Source organism: Xenopus laevis, chromosome 9_10L (genome assembly GCF_017654675.1).
Source record: "Xenopus laevis strain J_2021 chromosome 9_10L, Xenopus_laevis_v10.1, whole genome shotgun sequence".
Classification (NCBI taxonomy): domain Eukaryota; kingdom Metazoa; phylum Chordata; class Amphibia; order Anura; family Pipidae; genus Xenopus; species Xenopus laevis.
Window position 1 is genome coordinate 67,506,727 of NC_054387.1, and position 19,596 is coordinate 67,526,322.

General features: G+C 39.9%; 1 protein-coding gene across 5 annotated transcripts in view; it reads left to right on the plus strand.

Annotated features, from left to right (window-relative positions):
- The window catches only part of acvr2a.L (activin A receptor type 2A L homeolog), a 56,722-nt gene that overhangs the window by 19,032 nt on the left and 18,094 nt on the right, over positions 1-19,596 (plus strand). For 2 of the 5 annotated variants that reach the window (XM_041575553.1, XM_041575554.1), the window contains exons 1-3: positions 9,521-9,710; positions 17,056-17,266; positions 17,554-17,663. In XM_041575553.1, the coding sequence (XP_041431487.1) occupies positions 9,536-9,710; positions 17,056-17,266; positions 17,554-17,663 (496 nt within the window). In that variant the 5' untranslated portion in view covers positions 9,521-9,535. 5 annotated transcript variants of the gene reach the window in all.

A 19,596-nucleotide genomic window follows, 5' to 3' on the forward strand; every position in this document is an offset into this window, starting at 1 on the left:
ATTAGAGACAGCCACTGATTTTTTGGGAAAACACAACTCACCCTTTGATAAATCTGCCCCTCTCATCTCAAGCAGTGTTAAGAAACCAATGTGGTCTAATGGTTATTTGCTTCCCAAACTTGATACACAGCATATTTGGGTTAGCAGAGTGTCTGTGTGCAAAAGGGGTTGCTTTGCAAAGATCTCTGTAGGTAACCCCTGCAGAGGCAAACGTGTTACAAAAACTCACCCAAAGCTGTATACACAGAATAACAGTGTGTATCTGTTATCTATTTGATAGACATTTGACCATTGGGGGAAGAGGGATTTTGGAATTCATAATTGCAACTATACTAAAAATACTCTTTGTGCTTATATTTATATGTGTATATGTCTATATGTGTGTGTATGTATTTGAAGAGAAAGGAATGCCACTATCCCTTTAATCCGTTTAATCTCATATTTTTCCCTTTTGTATATGATTGCTTACAAAGGGAGGGGAAGCTATGAAACTTGTTGCTGCCCACAGCTTGATATTAGAAACTGAATAATGCTATTGTGCATATCAATGCTAATTCCTTCCTCCTTAAAGGCCAACTAAACCTGAAATACAGGTTGATTGAACATGTAATTAACATTGTAATGTTAAAAGAAATGTTTTGTGAATGTTACCACAGAAGTCAAAGCTGAATAGTTGCAAAATCACGAATGTAAAATGTTTGCTAAAGAACAGAAGGAATAACTTAGTTTTGGTTATTAAAAATTCTATGAATAGGGCTTTTTTTTTTTTTTTTTGGGACAAAACTGTTCACGGGGATGTCTTTCAAAAGCATATAGGCAACCATCTTGCCCCAATATATCATGCTGTCCCCAACTACTCTGGTATTGCTGCCTTCTATATAAAATGAGAGAGGACAACGTGTGCAATGAAGGCAAGGTATGTATAGCCATTCGTGCTTCATGAACATGCGAGTACATGCAGGTCTCCTGAGTTCCATTGCACACGCCCAGCCTTCACTAATGAAAGTGTACAAGTTCACCCTTTAAACTCTTCTAAATTGATACATTTACATTGATATCTTTGTCCCTGCTGAGCAGAGTCTCCGCTGTTAGAATTGATACAATTGTTGCTAATATTCCAGAAATGCTGCTGAGAAATGTTGCAAAATTGTAACAGTTCAGAGTCTGCACCTGAATTACTGAGCTTCCCAGTCTGAAACACCAGACAGGAACATTCAACTTTAAACTTAGATTTTGGAAAACAAAATAAATAATGGAAAGTAATTTAAAAAGTCTCTAAAAACAACCGAACTGAAAAAAAGTGTTTGGAAGGAGAACAACCCCTTTAAGGTGGTCATACACAGGAAGAGTTAAGCTGCCCCGGTTGGAGTCCTTTGGACTGAGTTGGCAGCTTATCTTCCCATGTATGGGGCCCTGTGATGGGTATATCTCGCAGAAAAGCTGGCCAAATCTGAGCCTTTTTAGCAGGATTCAGCTGGTTCCATCTGACAAAATTAAATCTGAAGCCTTAAAATCCCATTCTGCTGGTCTTGAGAATGATGTCCCTTACAACACAAGGGCATGGTTAGCTCTGATGGCATATTCACTGCAGTTGCAGGAAGAAGTTTGCAGCAGTTTTTTGCATTTGATGTGTACATATAGTTCCAAGAAAGATCTATTTGATAAACACACCCACATTCTTTATTCCCTACACTGTAGGGCAAGTCATTAAAATGTTTGTAGTGGTGTCGCTAGATAAATATTGATACGGGTTCGGTAGCATTTGCTGTTTCTTGCAAGTTTCCTTTTCTGACTGCTTGTGGCATAGAGAGTTAACATTTCTCTGCGGCGGTGGGTGCACAAGTATCTCTGGTATGTGGGGTCATATCAATCTCTTTCAGCTTATGCAGAATTGGAACTGGATTGCAGATAATAATGTGTGTGTTCCTAGTGCAGTAGAGCTAATGAGAAGTAACCAGCACAGGGATGATGGGAAGTTTGTTCTTGCTGTGTCAATATGCCACTGGTGAATGTTTAACACTTAGTGTGTCTGAATGATCGCTCTCTAAACTAACCCGCATTTGGAACACACCAGTCTCCATTTCTACTGTAAGGTGATGATTTTCAAATGCATTGTAGGCAGTCTTCAGTTGGCATAGCAATGGCCCTTTACATCCGGGCAATTGGATACAATACATATATACCTGCATATTGTGCCATATATCCCAGAATCCCAGCATCCTCCACTAGGTGCAAGCGACTCACCATTATGTGTGTAGTTCTTTTGCTTATATGTATGTTTTTTGCTATCTGCATCAACCTTGTTTTGGTCATCGCATAGGCAGGGCATGGGCGTTCTCTTACACACCAACTATTTGCATGGTGTTCAGTACAGGCAATTAACATATTCAAATGGTTCGAAAGAACCTCTGCCATTGACTTGCACATGAACTCATCCGGTTTTAGGTGGTGAATATTTGAATTAGAACTGTTTCAATGGTCGAGATGTGATAAATCTCACATTCGAATTGGGGGATTAAAATTTGAACATGTGAATTTTGACACCAAAAAAAAAGGTTGAAAATTCAAATTTACTATTCGACCCTTAATAAATCTGCAAAAAGGTTTATATCAAAAACGATATAAGTCCCAAGGCCTCTTCAAATAAAAAATATTAATTTATTGTAATTCACATTAAAACAGTAGCTAGTACATACAACCCCACATACCCCACCTTTTTGTAGTTGAATGCCTTTCTGAACTGGGGCGAGTCCCTTGGGCCTGGCTGATTAACTATATGGACTCCCGATTTTGACCTTAATAAATCTGCCCCTAAATGTTATTAATGTGGACTACTGTGTGTTCTAAATGGCTCCTAGATTTGTCCAGCCATGGCCAGAGAGGCTTTCAGACTGGGTGAGATTGCAGGGTTATAGCTGCATGAAATTTACCCTTTTAATAATTTAGCTTGTGCAACAGAAATCTCTGATCTAACTGCCTGATAAACATCCTCGTCTCTCCTTACTGAGCCGTTATTCATATGCATAGCAGTCTCAGCATAGTGCACTCTCTCTCTCCATTTTTGTCTCTCTCGCTTTAGTAAAGGCTCCTTCTTGTCTGCAGTCAGAAAGCTTTCACTCGTCAATCAATGGCCGACATGCAGGTACTGTGTTTCACTCGCACAAGGCTGTGATACATGCTCGCTCGCTTGTGAGAAATATAAAGTGTTTCAGGTACAACCATTTTGGTTGTGAGTACAGACGTCGGGGTAAAATCAAGATTTCCAGTGAAAGTGGCATCTTGGAGATAAGTGTGTGCCCTGCATGTGATTAATGTGATATGCAGATGTTTTATATGCTTCAGCGGCTCTCAGATGTAGACATCAGTCTAGACTGCTTGTCTGCATTCTCCTGCAGCTTTGATCCTTCATTTACACTGTGACATTGCATGGGGCTTGGACCATTTAATATATAGGTATAGTTTTTGCCTATTTGTGATCACTGTACTTTGTTATCTTAACTGGGGGGTCAGACAGGCGATTTTCTCACAGCTTTAAATCAATGAAAGAAAACGACTTAAAGCGATACTGACACGTTCCTATAAAAATCATAGGAACTTGTCAATATCAAATAGTTGCGGCACCCGGGAATATTTCCCCTGAAAGCCCTTCTGAAACCCCCCCCCCCAGCCCCACGAACCTTTGCACAGTCGACCCGCTGACACACTGAAACAGCACCGAAGATCTTTTATCCGTGTTGGAGGGTCGGGTCAACTGAGGTTCACAGGGCTGGGGGTGGCTTTGAGGGGAACTATTCCGGGTGCAGCAACTACTTGATACTGACACGTTCCTGTGATTTTTATAGGAATGTTTCAGTATCGCTTCAATCGGTAGTCCCTGGCTTCAGCCAGCCAATAACTAAAATTACAGAAATCTGTAAGAGATTGTCACTGATCATATTACATACAAGCAGGTCTTCTGTTGGAAAATAACAATGGATTCAACTTTGATAGTTTATCCATTGGATCGTTTCGTGGGGCTGGAAATCCGTAAGATTTTAGGCCAGCCGGTGACCATTTGCACATAGCAAATTCAGTCATTTGTCTGCTCTCCTTTCTTTCCTCGTAGCCAGTCAAATGTGTTCTGAGCAGTCAAATTGCCCTGTTCACAAATGGCTCAGTAATCATACTGTTTGGATGGAAAATAACTTTGGATTCAAACATAAAAAACAACTGCTTTTGTCTGAAAATGTCAGTTCTAAAAATATATTTTTATTCTATTGTTCATTCTATGTAGTTATTCTATTGTTCATTCCTTGTATAATCCACTCAAAGAGAAACCAAGAGGCCAAGTTTAAGTCTAAAGGTGTCAATACACGGCTGGTTAAAGCTGCCGACATGGTCTTTCCAGACTGAATCTGCAGCTTATTGGCCCGTTAATGGGGCCCACTGTTGGGCTTGCCTGACCGATATCTGCTTGGTATTATTTTGCCTACTGATGAATACTGTGTCGGCATGTCCATGCACTCCTCATCCAACAACTTGCAGACCTCTCTGTGTGTTCTGATCGTTGGCCCCTGGGCCTCAGTGGGGGTGGGATTCAGTATGCCCTGTGTGCCATGAGCCAATGGTAAAAGATCAGAAAGAGAGAAAGCAGGTGCAGAACAACTGAAAGAGGAAAATACATGCAAACTCCTGCACCACCTAACGTTCCAGGCGTAGCTGCAACCGGATTTTCTTGTATGTTGACTTTCCACACCTTGTCAGTCACATGTTCCTCTTGCATTTTATCATTCACAAAAATATACCTTCATTTAAAAAATGCATATGCTATGGGTGGACAGAGGAGGGGTATTATTGCTTGCCTTTTCCCAGCAGCCAGCTTTAAATACTCCATCTTGGTTCTAACATCTTCTGAATGTCTGACCCCTTCAGTAGCCTCACCAGCTTCTAACCTAGTCTTGGTTTAGCCAAGTGACTGTGTTGCTGCAATAGCTAATCGACCTCAGAAGTTTTGATTACTCATCCTGAGAGCCAAGAAACTGGGTTATGTGTAGTTTAACCACTTTGAATCTGTCCAGTTGCAGTTGAATTGAGGTGAGAGTGTGGAGGTGTAAGGCTTCCCACTCTGAGGGCCTCCCACATAAGTCAGTGGAGGTCTATGATCAGGATCTCTTCTATTAGTACTGTGCTTTATTTATATACTTGCAACTTGTTACAAATTGTGTTACAGAGATCATTCATCAGTCTCTGTCCCAGTGGAGCTTACAGTCAAGGTTCACTATCCCAGTGACATAACACACACACTGTGGAGTGTGACAAAATGCTTCATTAACTAAAAGATTAATAGCACAGGACTGCATGAAGTAATTTAAGCACTGCATTTTTTTCAGAGCTCAAAAGAGGTTGTGCCAAAGCAGCCACCATTGTAGACCCATGTCATTACTGTAAAAGAAACATGGGCAAGAAAATTGAGTAATGTTTATAAGAAGAGAGAGAGGGAGTCTGCATTATTTATATCATTTAGCGTGAGGAGGACTATCAGTCAGTGACTCGATATAGGTTTGCCTAGTTCTGAATCTTTATTTAAGGTGATACAAGTGGCAGTTCCTTCAGTTTCAGGGGCTTAACATGCCCTTGTCTTATTGGTAAGTAGCACACAATTTATTCTAAACCCATAAATGCATCAGTGAAGTTTTGCTTTTAAATGGTGTTACTTTTCTACTTTGCTTTTTAGTATTGTGTATGTTAGAGGTCTTTTAACTTTTGGGGTTCAGACACCCCTTTATTTTCCATGTATCCTTCAGCTAAAAGAATGTCCCACAATGTTTGGATATGAGTCGAACGCTTCTATAGTTTCAGGAATATCCAAGATAGTCTGTATTCATTCAAATCAGCTTTCTGGTTGGGAAGCAGTCTGATATTTTAGAAATTAAAGTATGTTCTTGCTTTTCATTCACTTCCATTCTCACTGACATTCTCCAGGCACTAACCAAGGCCTTGAACACAAGAACATGTCAGCTGAAATTTGATGTATGGCAAATAATAGTGGAACTAAGTAAATTGAATATTAAATTCAATTTGTTGCACTTTTCTGTAAAATGCTGCAAGACCAGGGGTTTTTCTAAAATGTGTAGCTTCCTTATAAAAACATCTTAACATTAAAAAAAAATAGTCTTGTTTTGCCATCAATTCAAAGTTCTGTGTTATTACTGAGAATAATCCTAACATTCAGAAATTAAGAATTATTTGCTGATCATGCAGACTGTTGGGAGGCACCTATCCATAGGCCAATGAGATATCTTCTCTGTCTTGAGAGGCAGTATATTGTGTATGACTACCGTTGCATTTTTTCGTTACTTTTTGATAAGCAATCCATCCATTTAAAGGACATTAAAAGCTGGGTTTTACAGCCAAATTGTCCAGCATAATAGGACAGCTTTGTCTTGTTCCCTATGGAAACATACCTGAATAGGTTGCTGTCAATTTGGCCAGTAATTTTATAGTGAATAAAGTACCCCCTATTGTAAAATCTAAGGATATATAATACACAATAATACACAAGAGCAATGAATGTCTTGTAAATGATATCCTTATTATACACAAAAGCCATGAATATCTTGTAAATGATATCCTTATAAACGGTGACTAATGATATTATCCGTTATAAACGGTGACTAGTGATGTCATTTTTGTCACATGACTCACTAAAACGTGTGTATTATAATAAATAAAGTACCCCTTGTTGGAAAATATGAAGATATTAGACGTAACCTCAGAGTTCCCTGAATTGTATAAAATCATTCGGCCTTCAGCCTTATGTTTTTATATGTTCATGGAACTCATCTGTGACTTATAATATCCTTATATTTTACTAAGAGGGAGTACTTTATTCACTATATTCTAAGTTACCAAGGAGTTCCACAACCATATAAAAGCACAAAGCCGAGTACTTTTATACAGGTCATGGAACTCCGAGGTAACCTCTAAGTTAAGCCTATTCATCTATATTTATCTCCAAACCCTCCTGATAAGGCCAAAATGATTGCAAACTGTTACCCTGCTTTTTCAGAATTTCATAATCGTATCCAAAGAGGCATGTTTAGGAAGCGACATTATTGTATTCCATACTTGCTTAGGAACAGCCAGAATTCTATGCCAAGCAGAAGGCAGCCTGTGTGTGCCTTTGACATTTGTCCTTTAGCTGAGACTGGATTGCTGCCAGGCTTGTGCTTGCTCATCACTCTTTATGTGTGATCATTGTTCTGTGGAATATCAAAGAATGAATGCAAAATGAAAAGAAAATATTTAGAGTGCCTTTGTCCTTGCAATGTGACAGCCATATTTCTCATTCCACTCAGCTTATGAACGTTTCTTTTATAAAACCAGTGACCTGAAAGGTGTAGGCCTTGTGTGGGTGACTTGCTGGATGCTGGGAGTTATAGCTATCAATAGCTCCATATCTGCGTACTGCTGTACTGATAATTCCAAAGTGCAAAATAATATTTTTCACAGTAAAAAGACCTGTCATTGCAAGTGAAACTCACCCAGTTCTATGGAAAATGTACTCGCCAAGTTCTATGGAAAATGTACTCGCCCAGTTCTATGGAAATTGTATTTTATTTCTAGCTGCCAGTTGGTAGGCAAAAAAACTATTTTTCTATAAGTCCTGTGAGTGAGTTTCACATTAACGGTTTCATATAGAGTATATATATATGTCCGCTCCATATATGTCCATATCATCAGATCTACAGTTTGATCTGATGATTGGGAGCCAGAAGATCATTCAGCCCAATTTGGCCCAGAATATGGGTGGCCAATTTACCAAGTGGATGGCTAGCTTTAGAGTGCGGTTTGGGGGCAAATTCACTAAGATCCGAAGTTGCGCTAGCGCAGGCTTTGCCGCACTTCGCCAAGCGAAGTTTCGCCAAGGCGCTGCAAATTCACTAAAATCTGAAGTTGCGCTCAGGGAGGCGAACGGTAGCGAAGTTGTGCTAGCGTTAATTCGTCAAGGAAAGGGAAGTTACGCTAGTGATGCCTAATTTGCATACGGCGGGAAGTTAAAGTACAATGGACGTATATGTAGCACTAAATATATTACACTACACAAGCCTGGGAAAGCTTCATAAAATTGTTGTTATTTTGCCCTATACATGTGCCCACTGTATAGTTTAGGTGCCATATGTTAGGAAATGTAGGGGTGAAGGGGGGTACCCCCAACAAAATGTACAATCTTTTTCAGCCTATCACTCTTACAAAAGGAAAATACGTCAGCGTTTTTTGGGACTTAAAAATAATAAAAAAAAAATTTCAACTTTTTTTGAAGCAATCCCTATCTTCTCTATTGCACTTCGCCTGGTCTGAGGTGGCGAAGGCAAGTCTGGCGCAAGAGTTACGTTCAGTAAAATGAGCAAGTTAGTGAATTAGTGTAGTGACGTCCTATTCGCCATAGCGCAACTTCGCCTGGCGCAAGGGTGCGAAGTAGCACTAGAGTAGGTCCACTTCGCTAGCGAATTTACGCCAGCGCCCCTTATCGAATTGGCGAAGTTACGAATTGACGTCACGCTGGCGAATTTGCGCCAGCGTTAGTCACTTCGACCTTTAGTGAATCTGCCCCTTGGACTGTGTTGATGCCTTGGGTAAGGGAAAGGAGTTCAGCGTGAGATTTGGGTCTCACACTGGTTTCATGTTTTGGATGTTCTTGAAACTGCATCAGTGCACTATTATGTTTTATCTACTTCTTTAGTTTATCTGTGTCGTCAAGTAGGGGTTATGGGGGTATAATATTTTTTGCATTTCAACCCCATTCCACAAAAGCTGCCACAAAGCGACAAACCTGCTCCTGTCCTAACTTTTTTGAAACATGTTCTGGTATCCTTCAAAATGAGCATATATGTTTCAGGTAACAATAGCGTTTCTAAGTATCAATTTTTTAATCTGTTGTCTTTGTACTTTTGTGGTTTGCCAATCATCCCATTCTCTTTCTTTACATTTTACAGTGTCACAACTTTTTTGTACTTTCCTTCCTCTTTGGCCTCTTTCAAATCATCACTAATCATTTGAACAAATACTATTGCTCTGTGAGATGACAATTTTTATTGTTGCCATTCATTTTTACTTATCTTTCTATTTGAGCCCTCTCCTATGTCTTTTTTTTGTTGATCTCCTTAGACAAACAGCAGTGTTGTATACATGTTACATATCAGTAAGGTGGTTGCTTTATTTTCTCGCTCACTCCTCTGTGTGTGTTTTTTCTGGCTGCTGTTCCACGCTGGGTGGAATGTTGTAATCTGTAATGCAAGAATACATATTCCTTCCACCTACACACAGTACTATGGCCATATCATTCTCTGGGAATTGCAGGTCAGGACTGGCAGGATTGATTTGTTGCATATCATGCCGAGCACTGCCTTCTGTTCAAATGATACAGCCCAGCACTTAAAGCCTTATGGGAAATGATGTGTCTTAATGATACATAGTGTTTAGCTTCCATTTAACAAGTGCATGAATATATACACTTATGAGCGGGAGCTCCCATGCCACTTGTCATGCAAGTTAAATGCTGTGTGTTTGCTTCTTCGCCAGCGTTGCTCTGTGCAGCTTTAACTTCTTTCTTATTCCTGTATTTGGTTTCTTAGAAAGTGTTGTGTTCTTTGAGAGTGCAGCCTGTGCCACGCTGTGGTATCATCATTACACTGCGTATGGGGAACTAAAACTCTCTGCAGGGTTTTGTGGTAAGCGAAGTGCTGACACTGTGCATTTGTGCTAATGTGCTGTTTCACTGAAATAGAGTTGTATGGATTCACAGTGTGTGTTATGTATCTCATATATATATATATATATATATATATATTATTTTTTGTTCTTTGAAAAATCCTAAAACTTTTTGAGATTTATTATACCCTGACCCTGAAAATAGCTCGATTCCGATAATAGTGTCAAGGTCATTCATGTAAGAGTTATAGGTAGAGGTTCCTTTGAACCGTTAATGGCCTCCATGATGTTCACATTTATTTGTGAGTTTATTTGAGGTATAAAAAAAACTCTTGATATTTGATAAATAACCCCCCTTAGAGTAGATACGTTACAAAATTATTGCTGTTTATTGCTACTAACGTTTTCCTTTATCAGAACTTCGATATTGACCTTCTGTTCTCTTGCTCCCTGGCCTCTGTATTGCTGAGTGGTGCTTAGTAAAGAGTACAGCCTATAATTCAATCATATCTCTGTAGCTCCTACATCTTTTGTTACTGGCTGTTTCATCCCTTCCGTAGGCTGTAAGACCTAAGGAAGCAGATTGAAGAATATTGGATTATTACACAAATCTGTACCACCTTCATAAAAGATAGGGAAAACAAGGCCAGGGGGATATAATTATTCATTTACCTTTAAATGCTCCCATTAGACAATTACAGACACAAAAAGTAAAGTGGTCTATTTCATTTAACACTTGACAATGAATATGGTTTAAAATGCCATATTTTATTTTCCGAAGTTATTGCACTAACCTAAAGTTTCAGCTTCTCAATAGCAGCAATGATCCAGGACTTAGCTGTTGAGAAGCTAAGCTTAGGGCTCATCGCAAATTATCCAGCAGAAAATGAGGTTTGCATGTAATATAAGCTGATGCTACAGGGCTGATTATTAAATTCTAATGCTAGTTGCACTGGTTTCTGTGCAGTGATGTAGTAATTAACTGTATTAGTTTCAAATCGGCCTTATATTATGACATTTATAATCTATGTGTACTGTATTTTGTTAGTGGGTCCCTAAGCTCAGTAAGTGACAGCAGCACAGAGCATGTGCAGTGAATCAGCAGAAAAGAAGTCTGGGGAGCTACTGGGGCATCAGCATCAAGAGCTGTGGTTGCCTTGGGCTGGTATAGAAGCTTAAAACATAATGTACACCATTTCTAGCCTACTTCTTTAGTTAAGCTTTCAAAATGTGCTGGTATCGTTACCCTTTGAAAACAGTTCTTTTGGTATCTTAAACCCCTGCTTCCATCCAAAACACAAATCCAATAATTCCAAATGTGGTTAAAGAATACCATTAGGCGCAATTAACTGCTGCACAGGTGCCTTTATTCACCAACACACGACATGTTTTGAGCTTAATAGCCCTTTTTTTTACTAATGGTATTCTTTACCCACATTTGGAATTATTAGTTAAGCTTTAGTTTTCCTTTAAGTTAATCTGTAAAGGAGTAGTTCCCCTAAAAATTAGCTTGTTGTACACTTTGGCATTCCATGGTTTTGATTTCTTTTGTACTAACTTGTCCCATAACGAATACAATGTTGGAAGTTGTATTTATTGGGACTGTGTTCCAATATGTTGAACCAACCAAAGGGACCGCTCCAAACTCACACTCCTGCGCTCATATTCTTAGCCAGGTTCTCTGTCCACAGGGTCCCCACTGCCAATATGTAGCTAAAAACAAAAAGAAGGACGGCACTCTGGTGAAAAGGCAGGTTTATTGCAGTGTCCTGCAGCTGTCTTTCGCCTTACGCGTTTCTCGAATCAATCCCTTAATCATAGGCTGAAGGCTTGAAGCCTCTGATTAAGGGATTGGTTCCTGAAACGCGTAAGGCGAAAGACAGCTGCAGGACACTGCAATAAACCTGCCTTTTTACCAGAGTGCCGTCCTTCTTTTTGTTTTTGTATTTCAATATGAAAGCATATTATATTGACTAAATAATGATTCCATTCTGTCCACACTGCAGTAATCTCATTGGAGCCAGATGTACTGCTGTATGAAACATAGCTGCTGGCTACCCACTTGTATTCCCTGACAGGGCTGAGAGCGATCAATGCTAGGAACTCACAGTGATTATTTCACCTACCCACAGCACAGCCAGTGTCATATATCTTCTATCATATGTCTGAAACTTTCTCATATATCTGCAAACATTACATCATGGCCTTAATATACCGCAGGATTCAGTAGACCCTCTCTCCTAAAAATTTCCCTCCCGGCCTTGAGTGTTTAGGATACTTTGCATATATTTATCCATGATCATTTGTCTGCTCTGTGAAGCAGGGTGCCATAGCCGTACCTCCTCTAATGGGCCTTCCTTGCCTACGGGCACCTTTATTTAGTGCAGTGTAGCCAAACTATGGAATTAGATTCTAATGAAAGTGATATGATGATCCCCCCCCCCCTCCAGTCTTTGGGGTGGGTACTGTCTGGTTATCTTGACAAACTGGGTGGCATTTTGCAATCAATTCCTTTCATCAGGCACGGTGGAGTGCAAGTCAGGACTGATGGAATGTTATGCACTTTTTGCCAAGCATCTCTCTGTTCATATGATCTTGTTAGGTCTGACTGAAGTGCCACAAAAGTGGAACCGACTTGAGTAATACATGCTGAAGTTAAGGGGGAAGTTCCTTTGATATTTTCCAATCAGACAACATGGCATTAAAGGAACAGTTCATTGTGAAAATAAAAACTGTGTAAATAGGCTGTGCAAAATAAAAAATGTTTCTAATATACTGTAGTTAGTTAGCCAAAAATTTAATTTTTGGCTAACTATATTGAAAACCATTTTTATTTTATTTTGCCCAGTCTTATCTGGTTACCCAGTTTTTATTTTAATACTGAACAATTCCTTTAAAGGAATTGTTAAGTGTAAAAATAAAAACTGGATAAATAGATAGTTTGTGCAAAATAAAAAATGTTTCTAATATAGTTAGTTAGCCAAAAATTTAATGTATAAAGGCTGGAGTGATTTGAAGTATAACATGTTAGTCAGATGACTACTTCCTGCTTTTCAGCTCTCTTGGTTTACACTGACTGGTTACCCTGGCTACCAGACAGTAACCAATCAGAGACTTGAGGGGGAGCCACATGGGTCATATCTGTTGCTATTGAATCTGAGCTGAATGCTGAGGATCAATTACAAACTCACTGAACAGAAATGTCCCATGTGGCCCCCCTTCAAGTCGCTGACTAGCTCAGAGTTATAGAGCTGAAAAGCAGGAAGTTGGATTCTGGCTGTTTTATTAGACATCTGTTCACTTCAGCCTTTATATATTAAATTTTTGGCTAACTAACTATATTAGAATTTTTTTTTATTTTGCACAGCCTACCTATTTACACGGTTTTTATTTTCACACTGAGATAATATTGGCTATAATCATTAGGAAATGCCAAGAAGAGGAGCTGCTGGGGTTGAACTGCTGGAAGTTATGAATTTTAGTAATTAAGTGCTGTCTGAAGAACCAAGTACCAAAGGTTCAAGCACAAAGGGGGACTTGATGTCATTTCTGATGGGGTAAACTGTATTCTAGACCTCAGAGGGAAAAGCGAGTCTGGGCAGTTATTGATAAACCAAAAGGGGTCAAGTGTGTTTTTTCTGAAGAATCTGCTATGCAATGACATGCATGGGATCTCATGAAAATACTAGAGGACAGTGAGTGTGGAAGGCATGGCTCAGGCTAGGAACTTTCATAAACATGGATTTAAATGCAGGCTTAAATCAGCTTTCATTACTGTCCACTTTAACTTGCGTATGTGTAGTCGTCTTGATGCCTACATTTTATCTTCATCTCTCTCCCACTCGGCTCATTAATTTCTGAATCCCACTCACTAATTAACTGGATTGCAACTATAGCTTAAAGAAAAGCTAAAAGACAAATATCAGGGCTGATTCAAATAGATTCCATTATAATGGAACTTCCTCTGTGGCTTCTACAGGCATGCTGAACGGCTACAGTCAGGCTCCCAAAGTGACCCCTGCAGCTCCTCTCCCTGTCTGCTGTTATCACATAGTGCAGAGCACTGTAAGCAGGAGTTTAGAGCTAAGGCTGTGAAATGAATGAATAGTACCGGGCTCCATTAATGTCTCATACAGAGCCAAGCAGCACTCAGAGTGGCATCTGCTTTCATTGGCAAGTAAGCCCTGGGTTGGGGGCACAAGCTGCTGAGCAACTTTTGTATTCAAATTTACATTACTTACTGAGCTGCTACTGGAAAACACTTACAAGTCAGCATTTTAGTTTAAAGGTAAATAGAAAATCAACTAAAAAAGGCAGTATTTGTTTGTGTGTTTTATAAAAAATGTTTTTTGAAGGTGATCTGCCCCTGTAAGGGTTACGTCACATGGCAAGTTGGTCGCCATGATATTTCTATTGAGGAGCCATGGCAATAAAAAATATGAACAAAGTCTATGGGAATCCTGTTGCGTTTTAGTAAGTATTAGTGATGTGCGGGCCGGCCCAATACACGCGGGTTGGTTAGGTTTGGGCTGACCTCACACCCCCATTTGCGGGCTTCCGGGTTCATATCCCTGCCCCTTTTGTGACATCATCCGTGGTGTGGGTCTATAAAAGGAAGTTGGGTGCTTGCGGGTGGAGGGAGGGCGGGTGCGGGTCCGGCACATCACTAGTAACTATGGCTATGCTGTGCCTGTGCCATCGGGTAAAGCCTGACTGCATTTGATTTATACAATAAGTATATCTAATATTTAACATTTTAAAAGAATTGTTCAGTGTTAAAATAAAATCTGGGTAACTTGATAGTATGTGCAAAATAAAAAATGTTTCTAATATAGTTAGTTAGCCAAAAATGTAATGTATAAAGGCTGGAGTGAGTGGGTTTCTACAGAACAGAACACTACTTCCTGTTTTTCAGCTCTCTAACTCTGTTAGTCAGCGACTTTAAGGGGGGCCACATGGGACATAACTGTTCAGTGAGTTTGCAATTGATCCTCAGCATTCAGCTCAGATTCATAAGCAACAGTTATGTGCTCCCCTCTAGTCACTGATTGGTTACTAACTGGTAACCAAGAGAGCTGAAAAGCAGCAAGTAGTGTTCTGGCCATTATGTTACACATACAGTCACTCCAGCCTTTATACATTACAACTAATTATATTCGAATTTTTTTTATTTTGCACATCCTATTTACCCAGTTTTCATTTTTATACTGAACAATTCTTTTAAACGGCTCATAAGAAAAGCAGAACATTGGTTCATGCAGCTGCCCCATGCAATTTATTGTGTGCACCCACTTGTCCGTTTTGTGCTTTTCATGTATGAATCACCCATATTTGCTTCATCACATGGGTGTCTAGTCTGGGGGAAGATCTGCTTGTTGAAGAGCAGACAAGCACTTTGCCTTGCTTTTCCACACTGTTGTGAGAACACACTCCTGTTGCCATAGAGGGTGGTCACATGAGACAGAGCTGCCGGCTGGTATTGTTCAGCCTGAGACCCTTTATATGTTGTTGAACTATAATTCCCAGCCTCTCCTGAGAAGTGTTGGAAGCATTGGTTGTGTAACATTGGAACATGAGCACAGCAGCACAGGTGTTACATGCACAGACTTTGTTTGAATGATAGGGAGTCTCTCCACACACTCTCAGAGCCAGGTATCTGGGGCTCTTCCATTTCAGCCTGGTGTCCTGCCTGAGTGCAAGTGGGTGTGTGTAACGGTGTGTGCGTGCGAATGTTCAGCCCCTTCCGTGCCTCAGAAATGTGTGTATTCAGCAGCCCCTGCCAAGCCTGAAAAATGTATATTCAGTAACCTGTTGTGTGATCAGGCGAGGGCTCTGCTGCTCTAATAGGGACACTGTGTGCCGACATAAAGGGGCTTCTCTAGTAACCCTTGTTGTACCCAGTGTCCTGGCTGTGCTCTAGTGTTCATTCACTGGAACCCTGCGTCTGCTCTAGTTATGGCTTTAGCCAACAGAATTTGGGCTTCTGGAAAATAAGAAAGTAACACCCTAAATGCTCCACAAATCTGTACAGGCAATAATGTTGTTCTCTAGATATCTGTTTTGTAGTAACCCTATTTGTGTCATATTAACTCGTATAGGCAGTCAAATGTGCTAAATTATCTATATTATAACAACCCTTTATTGGCATTTAAATGTATACTGACAGGCATTGTATTCTGTAGTCAAGACACTTGAATAACCACTAACCCCTTCTGTGCTTTCTTCAAACTTGTAATGGCAGTAACCCCTTATGTGCTGTTAATTATTTCTGTTTGGTGCTGTAAAAAAACTCCTTATGTGTAACCCCTTATGTATTCAGTTTTTTATAGGCAGTAACCCTTTGGTGCGGTTTTAAAACTCCATATGTATAACCTCTTATGTATTCAGTATTTTTTATAGCCAGTAACCCCTTTGGTGCTGTCTAAAAACACCTTATGAGTAACCCCTTATGTATTCAGTTTTTGTGGGCCGTAACCCCTTTGGTGCTGTAAAAACTCTTTATGAGTAACCCCCTTACGTATTGAGTTTTTTTTTATATATACAGTAACCTCTTTGGTGCTGTCTTGAAGCTTGTAAAGGTAGTAACCCCTCACGTGCACAAATCTTAATTGGCAGGAACCTCTAGTGTGCTCATAAAGCTTGTATGGGCAATAACCCCTTATGTGCCTTGGATTCTGTATTGGCAGGCAATGGTTTCTGTCGTGAGAGAGAGAGAGAGAGAGAGTATAGTGTGTGTGTGTATAGTGTGTGTGTGTATAGTGTGTGTGTGTATAGTGTGTGTGTGTATAGTGTGTGTGTGTATAGTGTGTGTGTATAGTGTGTGTGTATAGTGTGTATAGTGTGTGTGTGTGTGTGTGTGTGTATAGTGTGCTATATAAATGTTTCTAAGCAGTAAGCATATGAAATGCATACATAACTATAACTTTTGCTGCCCAGGCAATGTGTGTGCTGCTTGTTATATGTGAGTGTGTAAAGTAATCCTTACAATATGCTTATACAGTGACCCCTTCTGTACTGTATTGATGTGTGCATGCGGCTCTTGGGATAAAGAGTATATTTAGTATTCTATCCTGCTTGCAGGGAGTAGCCACTTGACCAATACATACTGCATTAATACAACCCCCAGCAACCCTCAGCTAATGGAGTCATACGAGGAATTGTAGTTTTACTGAACCACCTTGCACCTGTGTGTCGTGTATTTAATTGTAGCGGTTGCCCTTTCCGTGCAAGAGTGTGAGTTCTTTGATCAGTTACAGTTCAGACATGAGTAACAGATGATACAGTAGATACTATTCTATTAATATAGTAAATACGGGTTCATGGGAAGAGTATCATTGCACTCACACTGTGTATTTCATCTCTTAGCAGGATCGATCCTTGGAAGGTCGGAAACCAAAGAATGCATCTACTACAATGCCAACTGGGAGAAGGACAAGACAAATTCCAACGGCACGGAGATCTGCTATGGGGATAATGATAAAAGGAAGCACTGCTTTGCAACTTGGAAGAACATTTCGGGCTCCATAGAAATTGTTAAGCAAGGCTGCTGGTTGGACGATATCAACTGCTATAACAAGTAAACATTTCTTTTGTCATTTGTAAACTACAGATGCCCACAAACCAGCAGCAGATGTATTGGCATTGTCCATTGCTCTGTGCTATAGTGGGAGTTACAGATGTGATACCCATCATTGATAGACAGCTCTCTTCCATGGAACCAGCTCATAATTACACATTTGGTTTTATAGGCAGGACGTGTTTTGTTATTAAAATCCCTTGTGTTGTGTATTTAATGGGTTATGGGGTAAGTGGTTATGTTGCACACAGTTAGTGGTAAAATATTACCTTTTTTGTCCATTTTAGGAGCAAATGCACAGAGAAAAAGGATAGTCCAGATGTGTTTTTCTGTTGCTGCGAAGGAAACTATTGCAATGAAAAGTTCTACCATTCACCAGAGATGGAGGTCACACAGCGTAAGTACTTTATATCCATTTTAGTTCTGGGTGCAGTGACATGTAAATCCTCCCCTTTTAGATCCAGGTACAGGTATGGAACCTGTTATCCAGAATGCTCAGGATCTGGGGCTTTCTGAATAACAGATTTTTCCATAATTTGGATCTTCATACCTTAAGTTTACTAGAAAATCATGTAAACATTAAATAAACCCAATAGGATGGTACTATTTCCAATTAGAAATAAGTACCGTATATACTCGAGTATAAGCCATCCCGAGTATAAGCCGAGGTACCTAATTTTACCTCCAAAAACTGGGAAAGCTTATTGACTCGAGTATAAGCCTAGGGTGAGAAATGCAGCAGCTTCTGGTAAGTTTCAATCAAAAAATTGAGGGTTTCTGCTCCCAATGGAGGTGCCGGCGTCTCGTTTTTGGATGCCGGCAACCATTCTTGGATGCCGGCGAATATTCTTGGAGACTATTCTTGGGCGCCAGCGACTATTCTTGGGTGCCGGCGACTATTCTTGGGCGTCGGCGACTGTTTTTGCGCTTGACCCGTGTATAAGCCGAGGTAGAGTTTTTCAGCATATTTTGGGAGCTGAAAAACTCGGCTTATACTCGAGTATATACGGTATATCTTAGTTTGGATCAAGTACAAGGTACTGTTCTATTCTTACAGAGGATAAGGAAATCTTTTTAAATATTTGGATAAAATGGAGTCTGTGGGAGAAAGCCTTTTTGTAATTTGGATCATTCTGGATAACGGTTTCCAGATAATGGATCCCATACCTGTACAGGATTAGTGGAACTGCTTATTGCTTTTAGGCACAATGTACCTTGTTTTGGGCACCTGCACTGCCTGGAACCATGGGGTTGGTTGTACTCGGCACTCTTGTGCATTCAAGCTACGTATTCCAGCTATCACAGTGCAGAGTACATTTAAAGGAATTGTTCAGTATAAAAATGAAAACTGGGTAAATAGATAGACTGTGCAAAATAAAAAATGTTTCTAATGTAGTTAATTAGACGAAAATGTAATGTATAAAGGCTGGAGTGACTGGATGTCTAACATAATAGCCAGAACTTTACTTTCTGCTTTTCAGCTCTCTTGGTTTCCACTGATTGGTTACCAGACAGTAACCAATCAGTGACTAGAGGGAGGCACATGGGTCATAACTGTTGCTTTTGAATCTGAGCTGAATGCTAAGGATCAATTACAAACTCACTGAACAGTTATGTCCCATGTGGCCCCCCTTCAAGTAGCTGACTAGCTCAAGTTAAAGAGCTGCAAAGCAGGAAGTTGTGTTCTGTTTATTATGTTACACATCCAGTCATTCCAGCCTTTATACATTACATTTTTGCCTAACTAACTATATTAGAAATTTTTTTATTTTGCACTCAGTGCCTACTGGCTCTGCACCCACTGTGGGTGAAGTTCTTAGCTCATTTCTAATCATGGTACCAAGTAAGTTCTCCACCCGTTTTGCTTTCTGAAAGAAATAATCTTGTTATTATAGTCCACAGTCTTAGTTTGCGCTAAGAATCTGCTCTCTAATTAGCTATACAAATAACATTGGTTATGCCATCTGCATTTATCTCAGCTGAAGAAACAAGGCAGAGCTGTTGGCACAATGTTCCGCCAGAGAAAAATCTGCTAAACTGAATGCAAAAATTACCATAAGTGTAGAATATTCTAAGTCAATTAATTCACTTAAAGGGGAACTACTCCAAAAAAGTTCCATTAATCACATGTTTTAGCGTGATAAGGAGCTATAATGGCTGTTAACCCCTTTCTGATCTGTAGTTTGGACATTGTAGCTAAACTTTGTTCCGCTCCAGGTCAGTGAATCAGCTGGCTTCTGCTACATTGTTTCAGAAGCCAGAAGCAGGAGTGCAGAGAATATAAACAGCTATAAACAGCCAGCCAGAGAAGGGCTTTAATAGAAAGTGCC